The following is an 18583-nucleotide window of genomic DNA, read 5'->3' as shown; positions in this document are numbered from 1 at the left end:
TGACTGAGAATCTTCACCAGCATATCAATAAAAATGTATTTTCTTAGGGACAAATTTGAGCCCCCTGTCCTCTAAGAGCTAGTCCTACCCCATTTAGCTTAAATACCTTGAAGGAGAAGCTTCTTTCTTCATCGACCAGTTTTTACCATCAGTTTGAGGAAAGTTTGTCCTCACTTTCAGTCTGTAGTAATTCCTCTTTTTTGTTTTACACGTGCTCCCAGTTTTACGTTACCCCACAGCATCTCAATGAGATCAAGGAGGCTTTTAGCCCATGATTCTCCTTTTTCCTGATTCCCAGCCAGTCCTTGGTGGATTTACTGGTATTTTTTGGGTCGTTGGCATGCTGCAGAGTCCAGTTCTGGTTCAGCTTTAAGTTTTGTACAGGAGGAGACACGTTTTTTCCTAAAGTACCCTCTGTTTGAATTAATGGTGGATTCTACAACGTTGAGTTGTACAGGTCCTGCTGCACCAAACCATTAAACGTCCTCCTCCATGCTTCACAGATGCAGCGAGCTTCTTAGATTTATTTTTCAACACAACATTTGAGCAGGCAGAGGGAGGATTGGGGTCTTTATCACACCTGTCTTCTCCGATTGCCGCCCGGGGTCTGGGGCCTGAAGTAGGAGCGAGCCACCTGGTCGGGGGTCTTAGCTGGCAGCCGTTGTTGGGCCCGGGCAGCTGGCCGGGACTGGGGCTGCCACCACTGCCCTCCATGGGAATGGGCGGGGGTGTGGGGCTGGGGTATGGCAGGGGAGGGAGTGGGGGGGATAAATATTCTGGATTTATTTGGGGGTGGGGGTCTGGCTGACTAACCCGGCCGGGCCATGTTGGCACCGTCCTCGTGGGGCCTGTCCAGTGGGCTGTCTGGCCTGGGTGCTGATGGGGGGCCCAGAACGGAGAAAGAACCGGAAAGGTTGGGTTGTGGTGGAGACTGTTCTTTTTACATCTCTCTTTGCAGGTAATAAAGCAGACTGATGAAGTTTTGTCAATCTCTCTCTACTGTCTCCTCTATCTTTCACCTTTTCTCCCTTTCTTTTTTTTCTTCTGATTTTGCTCTTCTCTTCTACTTTATCAATGTAGTGTCCACATAAACATGAATTATTACAAATATAAATCAAGCAGAGCACTATGGCAAAAGCGATAATGCTCCACTTGTGAGAATAAAATCTGTTGGGCTCTTTCTGGCATTAGGACAACAATTCTTATTGCCACATTGCCAGGCAGGACACGCAGAAAAAAAAAAATTTAAGTTTAATTGTTTAGTTTACATGAATTGTTCAGTGTTGTAGCTGAATACAAAATCCATGTGTTCAAGGACAAGCTTTCAGGGGGACCATCTTAGCTGTGACTTTTCTTGGCTACAAGCACAGTAGAGAAGGTTTCTATAGCTTCAAGGTGAACTTGACGAACAAAACCTTAAAAAAAAAAAAATCCAAAATACACCAACTAAAAACCCAAACTGGCATGAGTAGGACATAAAGTTGAGAAAAGTGAATGGGAATTTATCCCTACAGAGTTTGTGTGGCTGTCATTGAACCGCTTTCAGGCGTCCTTTCACTTTAGAAATCAATGTTTGGTACCTTCTCACTTAGGAGGGCAGCCACAGTGATCCAGACATTTTAATTCATATTTTATCTTCCCATGTTTATTTTATTGCGTACAGATAAAATACTGCATATTTTTCTGAAACGAAAACTTCTGTTCATCCCCTTCGACAATAGACTTTAATTAAATTGTAAAACTGCAGATGAGTTTAAAAACAGCAGCTTTAATGTATTAAAACCAGATTGTTGTTCTGAAAAACTGAAAAATAAGTCAACATGTTGCCCGGGTACAGTTGATCAAGCGTCTGCTGAATAGGCTGCTGGCTCTGGTTATTGTCTCCAGAGAGTCTGACTGATCTATAAATAGCATCAGATGCAGGTGTAACTTTATTGGAGTGAAACTTCTACTTCACTCACTCCCGCCTTGCTTGTTGATAACTGTCAGAGAAGATGGGGAGCAATATTCCTGAATTTTCTGCTGCAGAAGACATTTTAAATCACGGGCTTGTTAAAGGCAGCCAGCTAAAAAAAAAAAAACAAAAAAAAAAAACTTCAATCTGGAAGCAGTTTGAGCTAGTTAACAGCATTATCTTTCAGCGAAACGAAGACTTTTATATTAGGCTGCAAAGATGGGAAGTAAAAATAGTATTGAACTCGTCAATGTTTGTCCTGGTGTAAATATTTTTAATGGGATCAGTGACATAAAACTCACGCTAAATGTTTGCCAGAACCAAAGTAATCAACACATACAAGGACATTAAAGCAAAGTACGCCGCAAACTTATGAGGGAAAAAAAATCAGCTGATTTAATATTAACTGGATGGTTTTATAAAGGGCTCTCATTACCAACGTATTGCACAGAGTGGTGCGATCGGGGGGAAAAAAACAAAGAAACCTGCACAAAAAGTCTCACCATTGCGAGCATAGTAATGGCAATTGTTCCAGCTCCATTTCTGGACCTCTGAATGTTCCAGTGAGCGCTGTTCAAACCATAATCCAGAATTCAAAAGAGCATAATGTCATTATAGGCTAGCTGCGGCCAGATGCCGCTTGTTAGATGTCTGACGGGATTCAAGGGTATAATCAAGATTTGTACAAGAATCGAGAAGCATTCAAAAGGACCTGAAAATATCATGTAGTTTCCCCCATGAAAACAGAGTAATGCTGACAACTGTAACGGCCTGTGTGCAAACTCACTGCGCAGGACTCCACTGCTGAAGATGAAGCACGTCGATGCTGGAACAGATTTGGACGAGCCACTGAGATACTGGGAGAGTGTGGTCTGGTCAGATAAGATCAAAGCTGAACTCTATGGCGTTACTCTATTAACACAAAGGTGAAGGTGAAGTTTGCAGGTAAGGACATGGTGTGGGCTGTCTTATATAGCATATGATACCAGCAGACTTTATATAACTGAAAGGAAAGCTGAATATGGAAATGTACCTGGGCATTTTTATTTAAGAATCTGTGTGTGACAAGAAGTGCCAAACACACAGCTAAGGAAGCTCTTTGCTTTCAGAAAGTAAAACTGCTTTAATGGCCCAGTCAGTCATCTGACTTGTATCCAACTGAATGTATGTAAAGAAGAGGAGATCCGATTGCACAGGATTTGACCCCCAGAACTGTCCATATTGTGTGGGAGAACATGTCGAAATTAAGCCCGGGCAGTGCCTGTGACTAGTGTGGCCGCACGGGAGACATTTTGATGTTGACATTACCAAGAAACGCATTTCACACAAACTATTCACTACACCTCAGGTGTCAATTCATGTCAGCAGCCCTATAAGAGTAATGTATACTGAGAAAAACAAAGTGTTCAGTCTTACCCACTGTGTGTTTGCAAACCTGAAACATGCAAAGATGATTTAAACGAAGAAATTAAAATGCACGCAGTCCCTTTCAAAATGGGAATTTTTTTTTTGTTTTGACAGAAAATAATTAAAATACAAATGCATTTCTACACAAAATAACGCTGGTAAAGCCTGAGTGGGACTCGCTCTTCCCTTTGAATCTCTGCAATTAATTTAATACTCAGTCTTAGTCAGAATTAACTGCGTCGTACGCGACTGCTGTCTTTTAAACTGAGGTATTGAAGCGTTGTGCCACGCGTTTGCTTTTGGCTGAGATGTTGTTCTTTATATGCAGGGAAGCATCCTTTGCTGTGGTAATCTTTCAGTCTCATTCAGTCCCCGCACACCTCCACTCTCCCCATTTATGTGCTTTCTCTTTGATCCAAAGTTGACCTTCCGGAACAGGAACAGTGACTAAAGATCCTTTTATGTGATCTCAGAGTTTGGAAGAGCAAGATCTTCTCCGACAAAGTCCCCGAGGAAACCGTTTAAGGCCTGTAAACTCTTTAAAGGAGCACCATAAATCAAGAATGCTAATTCCTTTATGATGCAGCACTCCCTTGGTGAAGTTCTGTTTGTGTTGAATCTTGATATTTTAAAAGGAGCGAGCAGAGAATAAACATGAACTAAATGACCTTTGCAAAGTTTCCTGGTGCACAAAGCTGAGATAATAATACACTTAAGGCAATAGTTTGCGCCCCTAGGAGACCATGAGATGAACCTTATAGGCTGGCGAACAGCATCAGTATGTGCTCAGGTTGGGAAGTTATTTTCACGCCCTGCATAACATTAGTTTACAACATCAGCAACAGTGAATCAATAGATAAGAGGGGAACACATTCAAATTATGACGACACCAGAACTTTCAATTCCCACCACGTTTCCTCTATGAAGGCAGAATAACCCTAACCCTACTGAGAAGGATGAGACACAGTCCCACATTCACTAACAAATTCACTCCATGCTTATTTTCTCTGTGAAATTGTTTTGGTTTGAGCTTTCTGCTTGTGAATTAACAATATGTAAAAAGAACATATCCAGATTTTTCTTACCCCAAATTTAGTACAAATCACATTTACATAGTTAAACAGAATTATTGGTGGATTCACGCTGGTTTTAATTTCTGAGAACTATCCGTTTTCTCATCACCGCTTGTTTCAACCCCTGGTTTGTATTCGTCATTAAGAGAAGGAAATCTGAAACGAATGCTTTGATTAATATTTTTGAGCACATTCCCTCCTGTTTTTTTTTTTGTTTGTTTGTTTTTTTTTCTGCAGCTTTTAGCTTTTCTATTTTCTTTCCCACCCTGGTTTAGGTTTCCTCGTCTCGTCTCTGTTGAGGCTGTGAAGCGGTAACGTTTCCACGATGCTCCGGCAGGGTTTTGTGCTACAGTTTGCTCCGCTGCCTGCAGATGCTTGAAAATCAATAGAATAACCTTCACATGTTGTTTGCAAACCAGAGTAAAATTAGCCTCCCAGTCGACGAGCTTTCAGAACTGTCTGTTGTTTTGTTTTGTTTTATTTACTTAAATAGATTTTTGTCTTGACACTTTTAAGCAATATCTAATCTCAGCGGTATAAAAACTTTTGACTTTACAGACAAAAGAGAGCTTCAAACAACGTTGCTCCTGAGCTGAGCATACTCGTACCGCAATGTTAAAATGATTAGCAAACTAAGAGCAGAGTGCAACGATAGTTTTAATTACATCACATCTTTTAACATACACAAAGCAAGGTTTAATGCTTTCTACGTGAATACTAAGTCTGGGTGGAGTTATTTATGTTTTTGGTGCCCCATACTCTATTATTTCATGCACATTTACAATTTATAAGTGCATAAAGAGGACAACAATTTAGCAAAACAAAATCTCGTGCCCTGAAATTATTCCCTATATTGTGAGCTCCATTTGCAGACATGTCTGGAATAAAATCGCTGCGTGGACTCGGAGGCTGATCAGTATTCACACAGTCGCACGGAAATGTGCCATCATTCAAATGTCAAAAAGCCATAAAATTACTAAATGCGAAGCCGTCAGAAAGTAGAGCAGGTCTGCAGCTCAAGCGTCTTTAGTTAAAAGTGGTAAACACCTACACCTGTCACATCTCCGCTTCCCCCACCAGCATCTTCTGCTCTGAAACTTCAAAATCTTTTCAGTCTCGTGTGAGATGAGTTTATACAACTGACTTTAAACATTCATTTCATAATGTGTTTACTCTAATTGCTGCTTTTCCTTCCAACAAGCCTTTACAGGCCAAAATGTTGTCAATGCATCCTGAATGTTAATAGCTTTTTAAAATGAACACACTTTGCATTCTTTTTTTCCTGTGTTTCTCCATCCATACCCCTCCTCCTCCAGGACAGTTTGCTGGTCTTGCGTTCAGAGAGGAACGTAACCCTGAATGCCAGAAACCACCAAGGCCAGCTGACCGGCCAGCTGACAGTCGGTAAGCGCATCTTTTTCACCAACATGTTCACACTTATCAACTTTTTTTAGTTGGCTGAACAATGACATAGTTTTATTTTAGTATTGTTGAAAAAAATCATTTATCTTAGTAACTCAGTTCACTATGGCTACATTAATGGTCAATTTGAGAGATTTTTCAGAAATCTGATTTTTTTTGCATGGTCGATCACATTACTTTTAAAACGCTGCCCGTATCTGACTTCAGAGTGAACGCTCTGCTGCTCCAAACTGGCCCGTATGCACAAAGGAACAATAATAATGACTTAACGCCCAGTAGCTTTGGTCCAGGTTTAAAACGTCAACGGGAGCTATTTATCCTCAGCGATGCTGAGGGGGAACGCCCGAATAAAAAGAGTGAAACTCTGGCATTTTACAAAGCTTTGGCTGCACAGAGCTCTGTTTGGATGTAACCTGGACTGGTGAGGCCGAGATTTTAACAACTTCACAGAGACCAAAATCATTCATAACCTTTGGGTGTCAAGGGTAACTTTTGATAGTCAGTGCCATGATATATATGATTGGTCAGCGCATCTCCTCCCGACTGCTAAGGCAGGACACCCGTCCCAATCTGTTGTATCGCTTTATCATTGCGGCAGATTACGACACGCTGTCCCTGTTTTAATTAGATCCAACGGATTGCAACGAGTGAAAACCTCTCTGGCATTGCAAAAGTCCTCCATGTGCAGGATTGTATGCAAATTTAGTGCGGCCGTGTGCTACGTCCCTCATCCAAACGATTGCTATATGAGTCGTCCAATTTGGCTTGAATAGAAGTTTCTCTGCATGTATTAATGAGGTCCAACATCTCGCTGTCTGTCCACTGAGCAGTGCTGTGATACACAGCTGCCCTCCGTCTAGCTAGTGCTGCTATCACATCCAGCCTCTGCCGCAAAGTTGTGACAAAGGTCGATGGAAAGTGGAGTCAAAGACTCATCAAATTCACCTTGGCTGTTTCCACTGAGGTCACAGTCAAAAAGATCAGATAAGAATCGGATTCAGGGCCACATATGGAAGTGACTGAAATTTGGATTGAAAAGGTCAGATTTGGGTCAGAACTGAGTGTTCCCACTTGTCCTAAAATGTCTGACCAGGTCACTTTAGCCGCAACACATCAGCTTTGGGCCAGATTTGTCTGTAGCAAAGCACCTTACACAGAGTAATTAAGGGGAACAATCCATTTTTTTGTCCTCAAATTCATCTTGTTGTGTACTTGGAGTTTCTAAGAGTGCAGAAGAGTTGAATTTAGTCTCTCAAGGTACTGCGTAGATATCTTTATATCCTGTGTGGGTCATAGTTTTCAAGTCATTCAGTTTTCTCTGTTCTCTTATGTTTTTCGAACAATTGTGTCGTAGTATGTGCTGCGGAGCTGCTAAATGACAGCGTTGGGGTTGGCACCTTCCGTGTTGGTACAGAAGTTGTTTTTTATCCGTTTGTATGAAAACCATGACTTGAATTCCCCCACTGGAAACCATCTTCAGTAAAGTCCCCATAAATGAACTTCAGCCACTATTCTGTGATTCTCTGTTCCTTTGGGAGTGACTGGAACCTTCATTCATTTTAGACCATCCTCGGACATATCAGCTCCTCTTTTTAGTTACTGCTGTGAAGTTAGTTTGAGGTTGAATACGGGATATTCGTGCTCTGCGGTTTCAGCAGCGTCTGCCGTCTGTTTGAGCCGATACAGGGAGGCTGTTGTGGGCTACCGTCTGCTCACGCCGTCTGCCTCCCTCCTCTCCATTCAGACATGCTAGCACGACCTGCAGCCGGTGCATCGGCTGGGGGGGAGGGGAGGGGAAGGCTGTTTGCTTGATAGTGTGCTCTGATTGGAGAGTATGAATTATATAGAAAGACAACCCTTCATCTGATTTGACCGTTTTTGAGCAACGCAACAAAGCCGACCGCCCCTGAACAGCTCCTTTGGTATTTAGTTTTTGATATTTCCACGGCCTCATCAGTGCACAACAGATCATATTATACCGCCAAAACCTCAGAAAATTTGTTGTCATGGCCCCTTTAACTCACATTTTAAAAAGATTGCCAACATGGCAAGATACAATATGTTCCACCACAGAGGTCAAAAGCTCAAAATGATGAAACAGACCAACTGGGTGTACTCTATTTAGCCTTCCTGTTATTTACAGAAAATGTTGCTCTCTCTTGCTCTTTTGCAACCTGAAGGAACCACTGCTACTTATTTTTATGTTGTAGAAATGGTGGTTTAATTTTTAAACAGCTCCTTAGAGCTATGTGCTTCCTCTGACTTCAGTTTAACGCCTCGTTGATAATGAACTACCTAACTTTCCTGCAGTAAATGCTTTCACACATACAATCAATTAGTGCTTCCATAGTGCACAGAATGCCATGTTTTGTTTGGCTGGAAAAACTGATTCTTTTTTTTTTTAATGAATCAGTTTTAACTGCAGATTATTGTTAAAAGCTGATTTCTTTCTGTCTTATATTTTTAATAAAAATTTGCTTTAAAGTCCCCCTATTAATTTTGTTATTCTGTTTTTTTGTGTGACCGTAACCCCTAAGCCACTTATTGAAAGGGCAGTAGATTCATCTTACCATTAAGTTCAACCATCAGTCAGCCTAAATGACCAAATTACCAATTACAGTGATTAATGACCACAGGAGAACAAATGACCCGCTTCTTAACATTAATAGCTATTGATCTTTGTCAACATAAGTAGAACGTTGATGCTAATTTGATAAGACACATGATATGACACATTCTGTTCAAGCTTGACCTTTCTGAGAAAACCAGGGCCAGATTAAATTTTTTTTCTAAGGGGTGCTTTTCATTTGGAACAAGATGAAACATGAGCACAAGAAAAGTTTAATTCTCCAACAAACACAAAAATGAGACCGACACTGAGAAGAAGAGGCTACAACTGACTTAGAAATACATCAATCTAGAAAAATGCAAAACTCTGGAAACAGAAGATTAAGCCATACCAGCAGGATTAATTAATTATTTGTTTACTCTTTATAAAACTACAGTCTGTCTCTTTTCTTTAAAGACTCGTTGGGAATATAACTCTGAGCTTTTAATGACTAGAAGGGTTTTCAGTAGTGATGGGTCGATGAGGCGTCATGAAACGTTTCGACACATTGCAACTCTGTGCCGATACTGTGCCGATACTGTGTCACTGAATACTGACACCTGCAGGACCTTAAAAATCACTACAGGCAACCTGGTTGACAGAGTTAACTGACACTGATTTGATGACCAAGTATACACAATACAATTTAAATCATTGTATGTTGCATTGTATTATTTTATATTTTCATTTGAATTAAACATATATTTGATTTTTTTTAGATACAGTCAATAAATAATGTGAAGGAGGATGCTTGTGGACTGGCTTTTTTATTTTTTTTTTACAAATGGTTGATCGGGCGCTGTGTTTAGTTACCTGACTGATATCATCTGTTCTGAAATCGGACATGCTGAGTATGACAAAGGGAGGAAAAACTACTCAGAGTAGCAACTTTCTACTCAGTGTAGATCAGCCGTTTTTTTCTGAAACGACGCTCAGAACAAAGACGCACAGCGCAACCCGCCCAACCAAAAAAGCGTTGCAGAACCCATCCATCAGTGGTGCGCTCCGATCAGCACCTGGCGCTCACAGAGCGAGACTGTGGTACAACACCATCACACCAGAGTTGCAAAATAGTTAAAAATTAACCATTATTAACCGTTATTTTGTTTACAGTTCAGCTTGGATTTTCTTTACTGCGCAGCATAGCTTTGCTGTGCGCGCTGCTGTGCGCGAATGCACACGCGTGCAGCTTAGAGGGAACAGAAACAGTTTGGCGCGTCAGTCAGTTCGAAACAGGTGCTGTATTGGTTACGTGACCGAAACAGTTCCTGTATCGGTCACGTGACTTTTCCGTAGCAATACACACATCGACACGGGTTTCGCTCTATGAGACCGACACATGCGCCGACGCATCGGTGTTGCCGGACCCATCACTAGTTTTCAGGGTCAAAACTATGCATACAGGCTTAAATAAAAACATTGCCCCCACTAAAGTTTTGGTTAAATGCTACTTGGTGAGTCGCACCTCGACCACACGGTTCATTCTGGTGTTATTTTGACTGAATTTTTCATAATTTTTCTCTGAAGAATTGGTGAAATCAGTTTCAATGATTAGTTTTCCTTGCTTTTAGGCATAATTCCCAAAATTTAAATTGGACTGTGGTTGGGGCTTTGGAGAAGCCAGAAGCTAAATAGTCCCTGACTTCTAAAACCAGTGTTTGTTTTGTAGTGGGGGTTTTTGGACATCGTTTTGTGGGAACACCTATTTGCAGAGATTTTACACAATCTTGAAAGTGTAGTATATGTCAAAAGAACAAAGAACATAAATCCACCTGTGAAACAGTCCTTTACCAAACTGGCCAATTACAGTCCATCTTTGTTTATTTGATTTCTACATTTTTAAATAATAATAATACTTATTATTATAACAAATGTAAAGGTAAACTTCACTAAGGCATGATTTGTGTTCAAATTTCTAAAGTGTTAAAACGGTGAGAAAAACGTAGTTTTAAGTAGAGAAAACACGGAGAACAGTTAGATTTTAAACTAACAGTTCAGCATGTTGTTGCTTTGGTTTGATATATATATATATATATATATATATATATATATATATATATATATATATATATATATATATATATAATAACAATAAAATCATTGTTGTAGTGATCATAATAATGGCATATTTAAAATAAAAATGTTTAAAGCATGTTATTATACAAAAGCAATACCAAAATATTTGCTCCAGAAAAAGATGGCTGTCATGAGCCCAAGATGTAATTATGTAGTGAAAAAAGGCTACCTAAGCTCCAGGTTATACTTTAACAAAGTCACGTGTTGATGAATGGAAAAAAGGCTGATAACGGGAATGTTGGAAAAAACTTTGCAAAAATAACTTTTTTTTTTTACTATTGTAGACAAAAAAAATAGCAAAGCATCGTTTCACATACATTTTTTTCACTAAAGCAACAATGAACCTCTTTGAACAAATGAAAAACACGAAAATTGATAAATGCAAAAGTAATGAAGACATGCAAATTAATCCCACATCCAGCCTGTTACATCTGCCCTAATTCAAAAAATTATTTACAGCAGTGTTAATGTCTGTTAATCTAAAATAATTTGCAGAAGTTCTTCAGACTTTGAGAATCTTTGGTTTTAATGAGCTCCTCCCAATGAATCTTCCTCAGAAAAACAAAACGTGGCATGATCACATTGTTCAGTTTCCTCTGAAAAGTCAGACATTTATGATGCTTTTAGGGGTTTTCATTAAACTAATACAACTTGTGAAAACAGGGCAAAAATAAGTCTTATTCAAAGAGCACTTTATAGGATGAGTCCTATTTTTGAATTACACTGCCCATTGTTGCATTTTGTTCATTGAACTTTATTTGATTTCATCCCACTTAAAATCAAATTTTCTTTGTTAATTTCCCTCCTTTATAGGTAAAACACGGTTACCTGGTGTGAAAGTATATGCACCATTGATACAAAATTAGTTTAATGTTCTTTGGGATTTTAATTTCTCCTCTCATAGCAGCTGTTTTCAAAAATGGTAAATGGCTTGTACTTGTATAGCGCTTTAACTAGTCTTGACAACCTCCAAAGCGCTTCACACTACAGTCTTAGTCATTCACCCATTCACACCCAGACGGTGGTGAGCTATGTTAGTAGCCACATCTGCCCTGGGGCAGACTGACAGAGGCGAGGCTGCCATGCACCGGCACCACCGGGCCCTCTGACCAACGCCAGCAGGCTATGCGGGTGAAGTGTCTTGCCCAAGGACACAATGACGGAGACAGTCAGAGTGGGGGATCGAACCGGCAACCCGCCAATTACAGGACGAACTAAATTGAAATAAAGAGAAACGCTTGACAAATGATGCATCATTGTTCATTTCCACGTGGGGTGCACCACATAGCAATTGTGCTCAGGGCCCCCAAATGGCTAGCACTGCCCCTGCTCTTACCGAGGCAGGTTCCCTGTTGGACGCGCTAATGCCAGCTGAGAGTCCGACCTCTGTTTCCTTGTGTGGTGAAGATTTGTCATTCATGTCACTCTGCTCCAGTTCAGGTCCTCTTTGAGCCCTATTGGAGCCAAGTAAACATCACAGCAGTGATCATTTTCCTCTGCTTTTCCTCTCTCGTGCGAAGCGCCTACATCTACTTTAATGTACAGCAAGCATTTTGCGTCAAGGCAATGGGTTTCTTATGAAGCTTTTTTTTTTAAATCAACAAATAGGCTAAAAGCTGTAAACTGAGGAGATGTTGGTGGGGATGCGGATAGAAGTCCCGGTACGGACTTCTGAAGGGTAAAATTTAAGATGCCGGTACTGCGTAACAGTCCATTTAAAGAGCACTGGTGTAGATGTGCTTGCATGCACAATAAAAGCTCAGCTTTTAGGAATTCCCGGGTCAGAGGGACTTGTCACCACAGCACCAGTGTGTTTTGGACTGGTTGGTTGATGCAGGTAGCTGGATTTGGACATCAGCTGATTTTTCTCTAGTTCCAGTGATGTTTACCTTCAGTTTATTGTTCTTTTGAGGTTGCTGCCCACCTTATTGCTGCTGAAAAATGTGTGTGCTGACATATAGTTGTTGTAGCTGCATGACAAACCTCAGTGTTCCCAAACAGCCAAGTTTAGTGAGAGCTGGGAGTCCTCGGTTTGGTTTTTGGGTCACTTTTTAAGGTTGCGCTGCAGAACGCTGCTTTGTGCTGTCGGTTCTGCACATAAACAATGCTGCATGTGTTCTGGCTTGAAAGTTGGTACACTGTTCTTGGGTTTGAAAACCTCTCTAGTGTTAAGGATTATGCGATCACAGAGGCTGAAGCTGCAGAAAGCGGTTAACTGGGAAACGGCAGATAACTCACGGATGCCGAGGACTTCACAGATGTGGCGTGCATAAACAAATGTACAGTTATCTTGGGGCAGAATGGACACATGGATGTCCCTGGCGCCAGGCTAACAGTGACTAGTATCCCAAAGATAACATGGAAAGGATCGACCAATTCTGGAGCAGGTCTTTGCTGATCCATATAAGCTAACATAACTGAGAGGTTTGCCACTCTTGCTTCCAGATGTTAACCTGTCCGCATGATGAGAGTCCAGTACTGAAGCTGTAAACATCCCTCTGACTTCTTAGATTAAATATATTAAATACTAAAGCTTAGAATTAATGGCATTCATGGCCATAATGAATGTTTGTGCATAATTCTGACCTAAAGATATTTACAGATGTCTAATTATTTTTTTTATTCTTATTTGTTGTTCTTTGTCTTATTGAAAACCCTGCTGTTGCATTTAAAGTTCATAGTGTAAACCTTTCTGTTGAATACAAGCAGTACACTTTGCAATATTTCTACTCAGCTGTCATCCATAGTCAAAATGTTCAGTCTGTTCGTTTTCTCTATGCAGGACCTGAAGGTGTGGAGGCTCAGTGTCAGAGGCTGGAGGTGCGAAGCAGAGATGGTGGCAGACTCCTGTTCTCTGCAGATGAGGAGCAAGTCACAATGACAACAGAGAAGTTTACTGTCACAGGTAAACTATCCACCAATCTCACCTGATTTGCAAACAATATGCACAACAGAATGAAAAAGGGAAAGATTTAGATGTAATCTTGGAATATAAACAGTTTTTTTTGTGTTTTGTTTTTTGCATTGTTTAACTTCTCAAAACATGAGAGACCAGATTAAAATAATTAGCAGCTAATTTAAACTACCTTAGTTTTTCTCAATTTTAACTAACCTTGCATGCAAACATTTATTTCCACTTCAGCTGAAATAATAATATAAAATCTAAGAGATGATAGACTTTATAGGGATTTTACACCTAAATGGTTCCAGTGAGAGGTTCTGTTGTTTTAGAGGGTCTTGTTTGTATAATGAGAAGTGCACAATGGAGCAAAGTCATGTGAGGGAGACAATTTATAAACACAAATTATGACGTTTGTTTTGTCATTCCTGCAAATAACTTTTGTTAAAAAAATTATATAGTTAGCAATAATGATAGTTTATGTTTGTACACAATTCGGATTTTCCAATTTCCCAGTCAAAAAACAACAGTAAGGTCTTTTTGAAGTTGGGAGTCAGATTGAAAAAGTCCAAACTTGCTGAACAGCCCTGAGTTTAGTGTCCAACATGGCTGCTGTCCAAAAGTAATGTTGTGAAAGTTGAAAGTACAGGCTTATAATTGCCGTTTCTGATGGTTACTACCTCATTAATCAGTTGCTGCAAAATATCAGATTGTGAGCATGTTACTTTGGACTTTGAAAGCATAAAATAAAGTGAAATAAATGTAATGCATTGCTAATAGTTAGTATCAAAACAAAAAGAAAATCCGGCAAGTTTCCAACTTGCAACCAGACCGCTCTGAACTCCGCTGTAACGTCTTCTGATATAAATCAAACGGCACCGAACTGGAAAGTGGGACAAAGAGCTCATGTCAGTTCACTGCAAATATTTTCACTATTGAGTCGTACACAATAAAAATGAGAGACTGCAGTCTAAACAGGTTTCAGTCCGTTTTTGGTCTCCATCAATAGCCCCGCACAGAGTGTGTGCTACAGCGATGTCACTTTTGGGTCCACAATTAAATTTAACAAGTTAAAGCTGTAACATTTTACACATAGCAAGCAGCACTGGAACCAGTTTTGTGGGAAAACCCACTCAAAGCGATTTTTTTTTTTCCTGTTATATTAAGAGTGAATTTTATGGGCAGGCTCTGAAGGTGCCGTGTTTGGACACTCTGTGGAGACGCCGCTCATTCAAGCAAAGACTTCTGAGGATCTGAGGTGAGTTGATGTTTGGTGACTTTACAGAATGTCATTAAAGCTTAATGTCATCTGTTCATATCCTGTTAAATTAAAATTAAGTTCCTTAAATATCGAAGATTAATGCCCTGTGGCATTTCAAAGTCGATGGCAGGGGCTTTGAGAAAAAGAAAAAAAGGAAAAAATGTGTGACAGGAACCATTAGTCACCACTACCATTATCTCAAACACCATATTGTAGACTCGGGCATCTACTGGTTACAACAACAACTGGATTTGACCACTATATTAATTTCACAGCCGAGGGGCGAACTAAGTTATTAGTTTTTCTCAATGGCAGACAGGAATTGATTAAAGCAGTGAGGAAAGCATTGAGAAAGTGTGAAAGGTTGAGCCATGTGCCTGCGCTGCCTCCCTCCCCTTGTGCATGCGATCCCCACTGAACTGTGCCGGAGGCGGCGAGCCCCTCGTCGCTCCATTAACGAGCTATCAGGAGTGCAGTTTGTTGTCTACCTTACTTGGTCCGGAGAGGAGAGCTGGGATCAAAGTTGACAGAAAAAGCACTGTTCTGGAAGCTAATTCCTCCAGTGTGAGAGGAATACTGATGGTTTTCATTTTCAACCCATACACACACACACACACACACACACATAAACGCACACAGAGAGACAGGCGCAGCTCAGGGGTGACCATCTGCAAAGTGATCACAGTCTCAACGAGGGCCAGTAAAACAGGAGACAGCCAACGCGTGAAGAGGGAACCAGAACTCTTGTTATTTTTCTATCAAAAACCGGTTAAAGCTGAATTGTGTTTAAGTTTGGGTAAAATAAACATTGAAAGTTAAAATTGTTGTCTTCTTCAAATGATGAATCACTGGAAGCACTTCAGAGGAAAAAAAAAAACACATCTACAGGCACGTCAATTATTCTTCTCTCCTTTGGATTAAAATCGTTGCCAGGAATCATACAGACGCATCGTCCTTTACAGAAACATTTGAAAAGCAGAGCGGGGTAAACTGGATTTTAAAGGCTATTAATGACATGAATTTGAGACTAACGAGGCTGTTTGTGCACAGTCCGATTCGTGCAATAATTGGACTGTGCACAAAAGCTGAACAGAATAATTACAAAGCCAAACTGCTCTCATTACATAGGATATCATAAATATTTTTATAATGGGTCAAAACTGAATATAAATCCAGTGTCTACAAAAAAAAACAGCAAGATGAAAATTTGTTTACCCGGATGTAAAGGTTTATTGCTACATGAATAACTGCTTTGTGATCTTAGTTTCTTTTTTAGAAGGGCGTTAAAACCAAATGATTTAAAGAGTAAATGCTCTTCATTTTAATGAAACTACATTTAATACAACTGAGTTTACAGGAATGAAATGAAAATTAATACTGAAATTTAGTGTCTTTATATGCAACTTCTTTAATGTTTGAAGGAGCTTCTGCTATCTAGTTTCTGCTTTTGATTTCCAACTTTCTGGGTGATGTTTGTCTTGTCAGAGTCTGGAAAAAGGCTCCCCCGTCTTTGTGGAGTAGAAGCAGTCCTGCCAAGTCATTTTCCTACTGAGACAGAACTCCTATTCTGAGTTTCCATCAGCAGCAAAGAGAACCTCCAGATGAATTTAAATGAACAAGTAAACTCACATCTTTGTGGTGACTTAGCTACTGGCAGTGAGCACCAGCCGATGACATCGGTCCCCAAATCATCACCGACTCTGGAATCCTTACAATGGACCTCAGGCTATTTGGACTCTGTGCCTCTGCACTCTTCATATAAGCTCCGGGACCTTAATTTCCAAATAAAATACGAAATCTACTTTGATAGTCCTTTGATAGAATAAAATAAAAATGTTAGAGTAAAAATTGCATTTGCTGTCCCTCGGGGAAATTTAGGGGTACCAGCAGGAAAGTGAAAGGCAAATGGATGCAGATACACACAAAGGTAAAAATACATATATCAAAACAAAAAAGTAAATTTACAACACCAGAAAAAGTATTGTACAGTTAATAAAAATGGCATAGATTAAAGAAACTAGGCAATTGAGAATGGGAATTTAACGATGGTACCATATGTATATTTGTGCATAAAAAAGACCATTAATAAGAATTGCGGAAAAAACTGCAGGGATGTAAATTAGGGCTGGGCAATATGTCGATATTCTAAAAATATATTTTTTTTTGAAGGGATATAAGATAAGAATATATTTATATCAGATGGCCTGTTACATTATAATTATACTTTTATGTATTCCAGTAGGTTATTTTTTAGCTGTTCTCTTTATCTGCATCTGTTTGTTAAAAAATGTGCCTGTGAGTCATTTAGGATAAAGCTTTGATTCAAAGATGCCTTTTTATAATTGCATAATTTATGAAAAGAAAAACATATTGAGATAAATATTGTACATCGGCATTCAGCCCAAAGATATCTAGATATTATTTTTGGTCCATATCGTCCATGTAAATATGTATCGAGTTTATTGAGAGCAGCGACGGTTATAAAGTCCATCAGCTGCTGGGAGGAAGAGAAGGATCTGCGATGACGCTCCTTTGTGCATCTAGGATGCAGCAGTCAGTCACTGAAGGAGCTCTGCAGCAGCTTCAGGCGTGCAGTGGGAGACATTGTCCAACAGAGATGTTATTTTTGCATCTATCTTCCACCACCTACACTTCCCCTCAGCTGCAGATAAGCTGCTGCTCCAACAAATTATGCTCTAATTACTGTCCAATCCCTTTTCTGCTTTGTCCAGTTAAGATGTCTGATGTTTTCTGGTTGAGGTAAAAGTGACACAAGCAGTGGGACAGTTGCAGCCCAAGCCTTTCATACTTCTATCTGTGATGACTCTTGAAGCTCCAATCCCAGCTGCAATCCACGCTTTGTGAATCTCCCTCAAACTATTGAATGGATTTTGCTTCACAATTCTCTCAATGATGGATTTATTCTAGTAAAAAAAAAAAAAATTCTTCCCTTTTTTGCATTCTTATCACAAATTGTGGTTGATTATCTGGAAGTTGACAGTGGTAAATATTATTAAAAGATGGCACTGGTAATGTTATTTCACTGTTTAGTGAAGCAGTATGGCCAACAATGAGACCGGCTGTTTGACATAGGTTACCGTAAAGCATTGGTGTGGTCTCCAATAGGCCGGTTACGGAGGTATATTAAGGTTTTATACAATTACCAGCAACTTTTTCTATCATATGGCTTCGTAAGAGAGTGCCAGCCCCTCCCCAACCTGTAGCTGTTAACTGCCAGTCAGCTGGCTGAAAGAAGGCTGCTACAGTTCCCCCTAACTCTCCTGAATGAAAAGGTTTCTGTTTACGATAAACAAACTAAAGATGTAGTTAAATCCAAATAATAAATGTTTTAAGATTATTAGTGTAATAATCCATGTTATTTCAGCAGCAAAAGGAATAATCGTTTTTCCGTTTTTGAATACCGTAAATCTGTGGTGTTTCACTCGAGCTTATCGCACAGTGAGTCCCGTACCCCCCTGCCTACTCCCTAGTCACAAACAAAGCAAACAGTGATTTAAGCTGCGTTCATTTAGACCAGCTGCCGTTTCCTAGAATAACTTGGCCCTCAGACTGAGTTGTCCTCGAGCTGCAGAAAGTCTGCAGTCCCTCTAACTAATGGCGGCAAAGCAAGGCATAAATCATAAACTGGAAAAGGCTTTAGATTGATTACACGTGTACGTCTAATTCGTCAGCATGACAACATCACATAGAACAACTCTTTAAAAGTAAAAGGAAAAAAAACTGAAAATCCACACGTTCACTCAAAACATACTTTGCCGCAATTTTTCATTTTTCTCCTGCTGATGCAAGAGTTTAAACTCCAAGCTCTGGAGAGTTAAAAAAAAAATGCCAGCGTATATATCTCAGATTTGGCTCCTCTGCA

At 39.9% G+C, this 18583-nt stretch overlaps 1 protein-coding gene across 1 annotated transcript in view; it reads left to right on the top strand.

Annotated features, from left to right (window-relative positions):
* The window catches only part of LOC105936250 (zeta-sarcoglycan), a 59897-nt gene that overhangs the window by 24706 nt on the left and 16608 nt on the right, over window positions 1-18583 (top strand). Inside the window, exons 5-7 of the mRNA XM_021323771.2 lie at window positions 5751-5838; window positions 13323-13445; window positions 14625-14697. Of these exons, the coding sequence (XP_021179446.2) occupies window positions 5751-5838; window positions 13323-13445; window positions 14625-14697 (284 nt within the window). The remainder of the gene's footprint in view (window positions 1-5750; window positions 5839-13322; window positions 13446-14624; window positions 14698-18583) is intronic.

The sequence above is a fragment of the Fundulus heteroclitus genome, chromosome 14 (genome assembly GCF_011125445.2).
Source record: "Fundulus heteroclitus isolate FHET01 chromosome 14, MU-UCD_Fhet_4.1, whole genome shotgun sequence".
NCBI classification, from domain to species: Eukaryota; Metazoa; Chordata; class Actinopteri; order Cyprinodontiformes; family Fundulidae; genus Fundulus; species Fundulus heteroclitus.
Note: the sequence above shows the minus strand (reverse complement) of the source record. Positions and strands in the feature narration are given on the sequence as shown.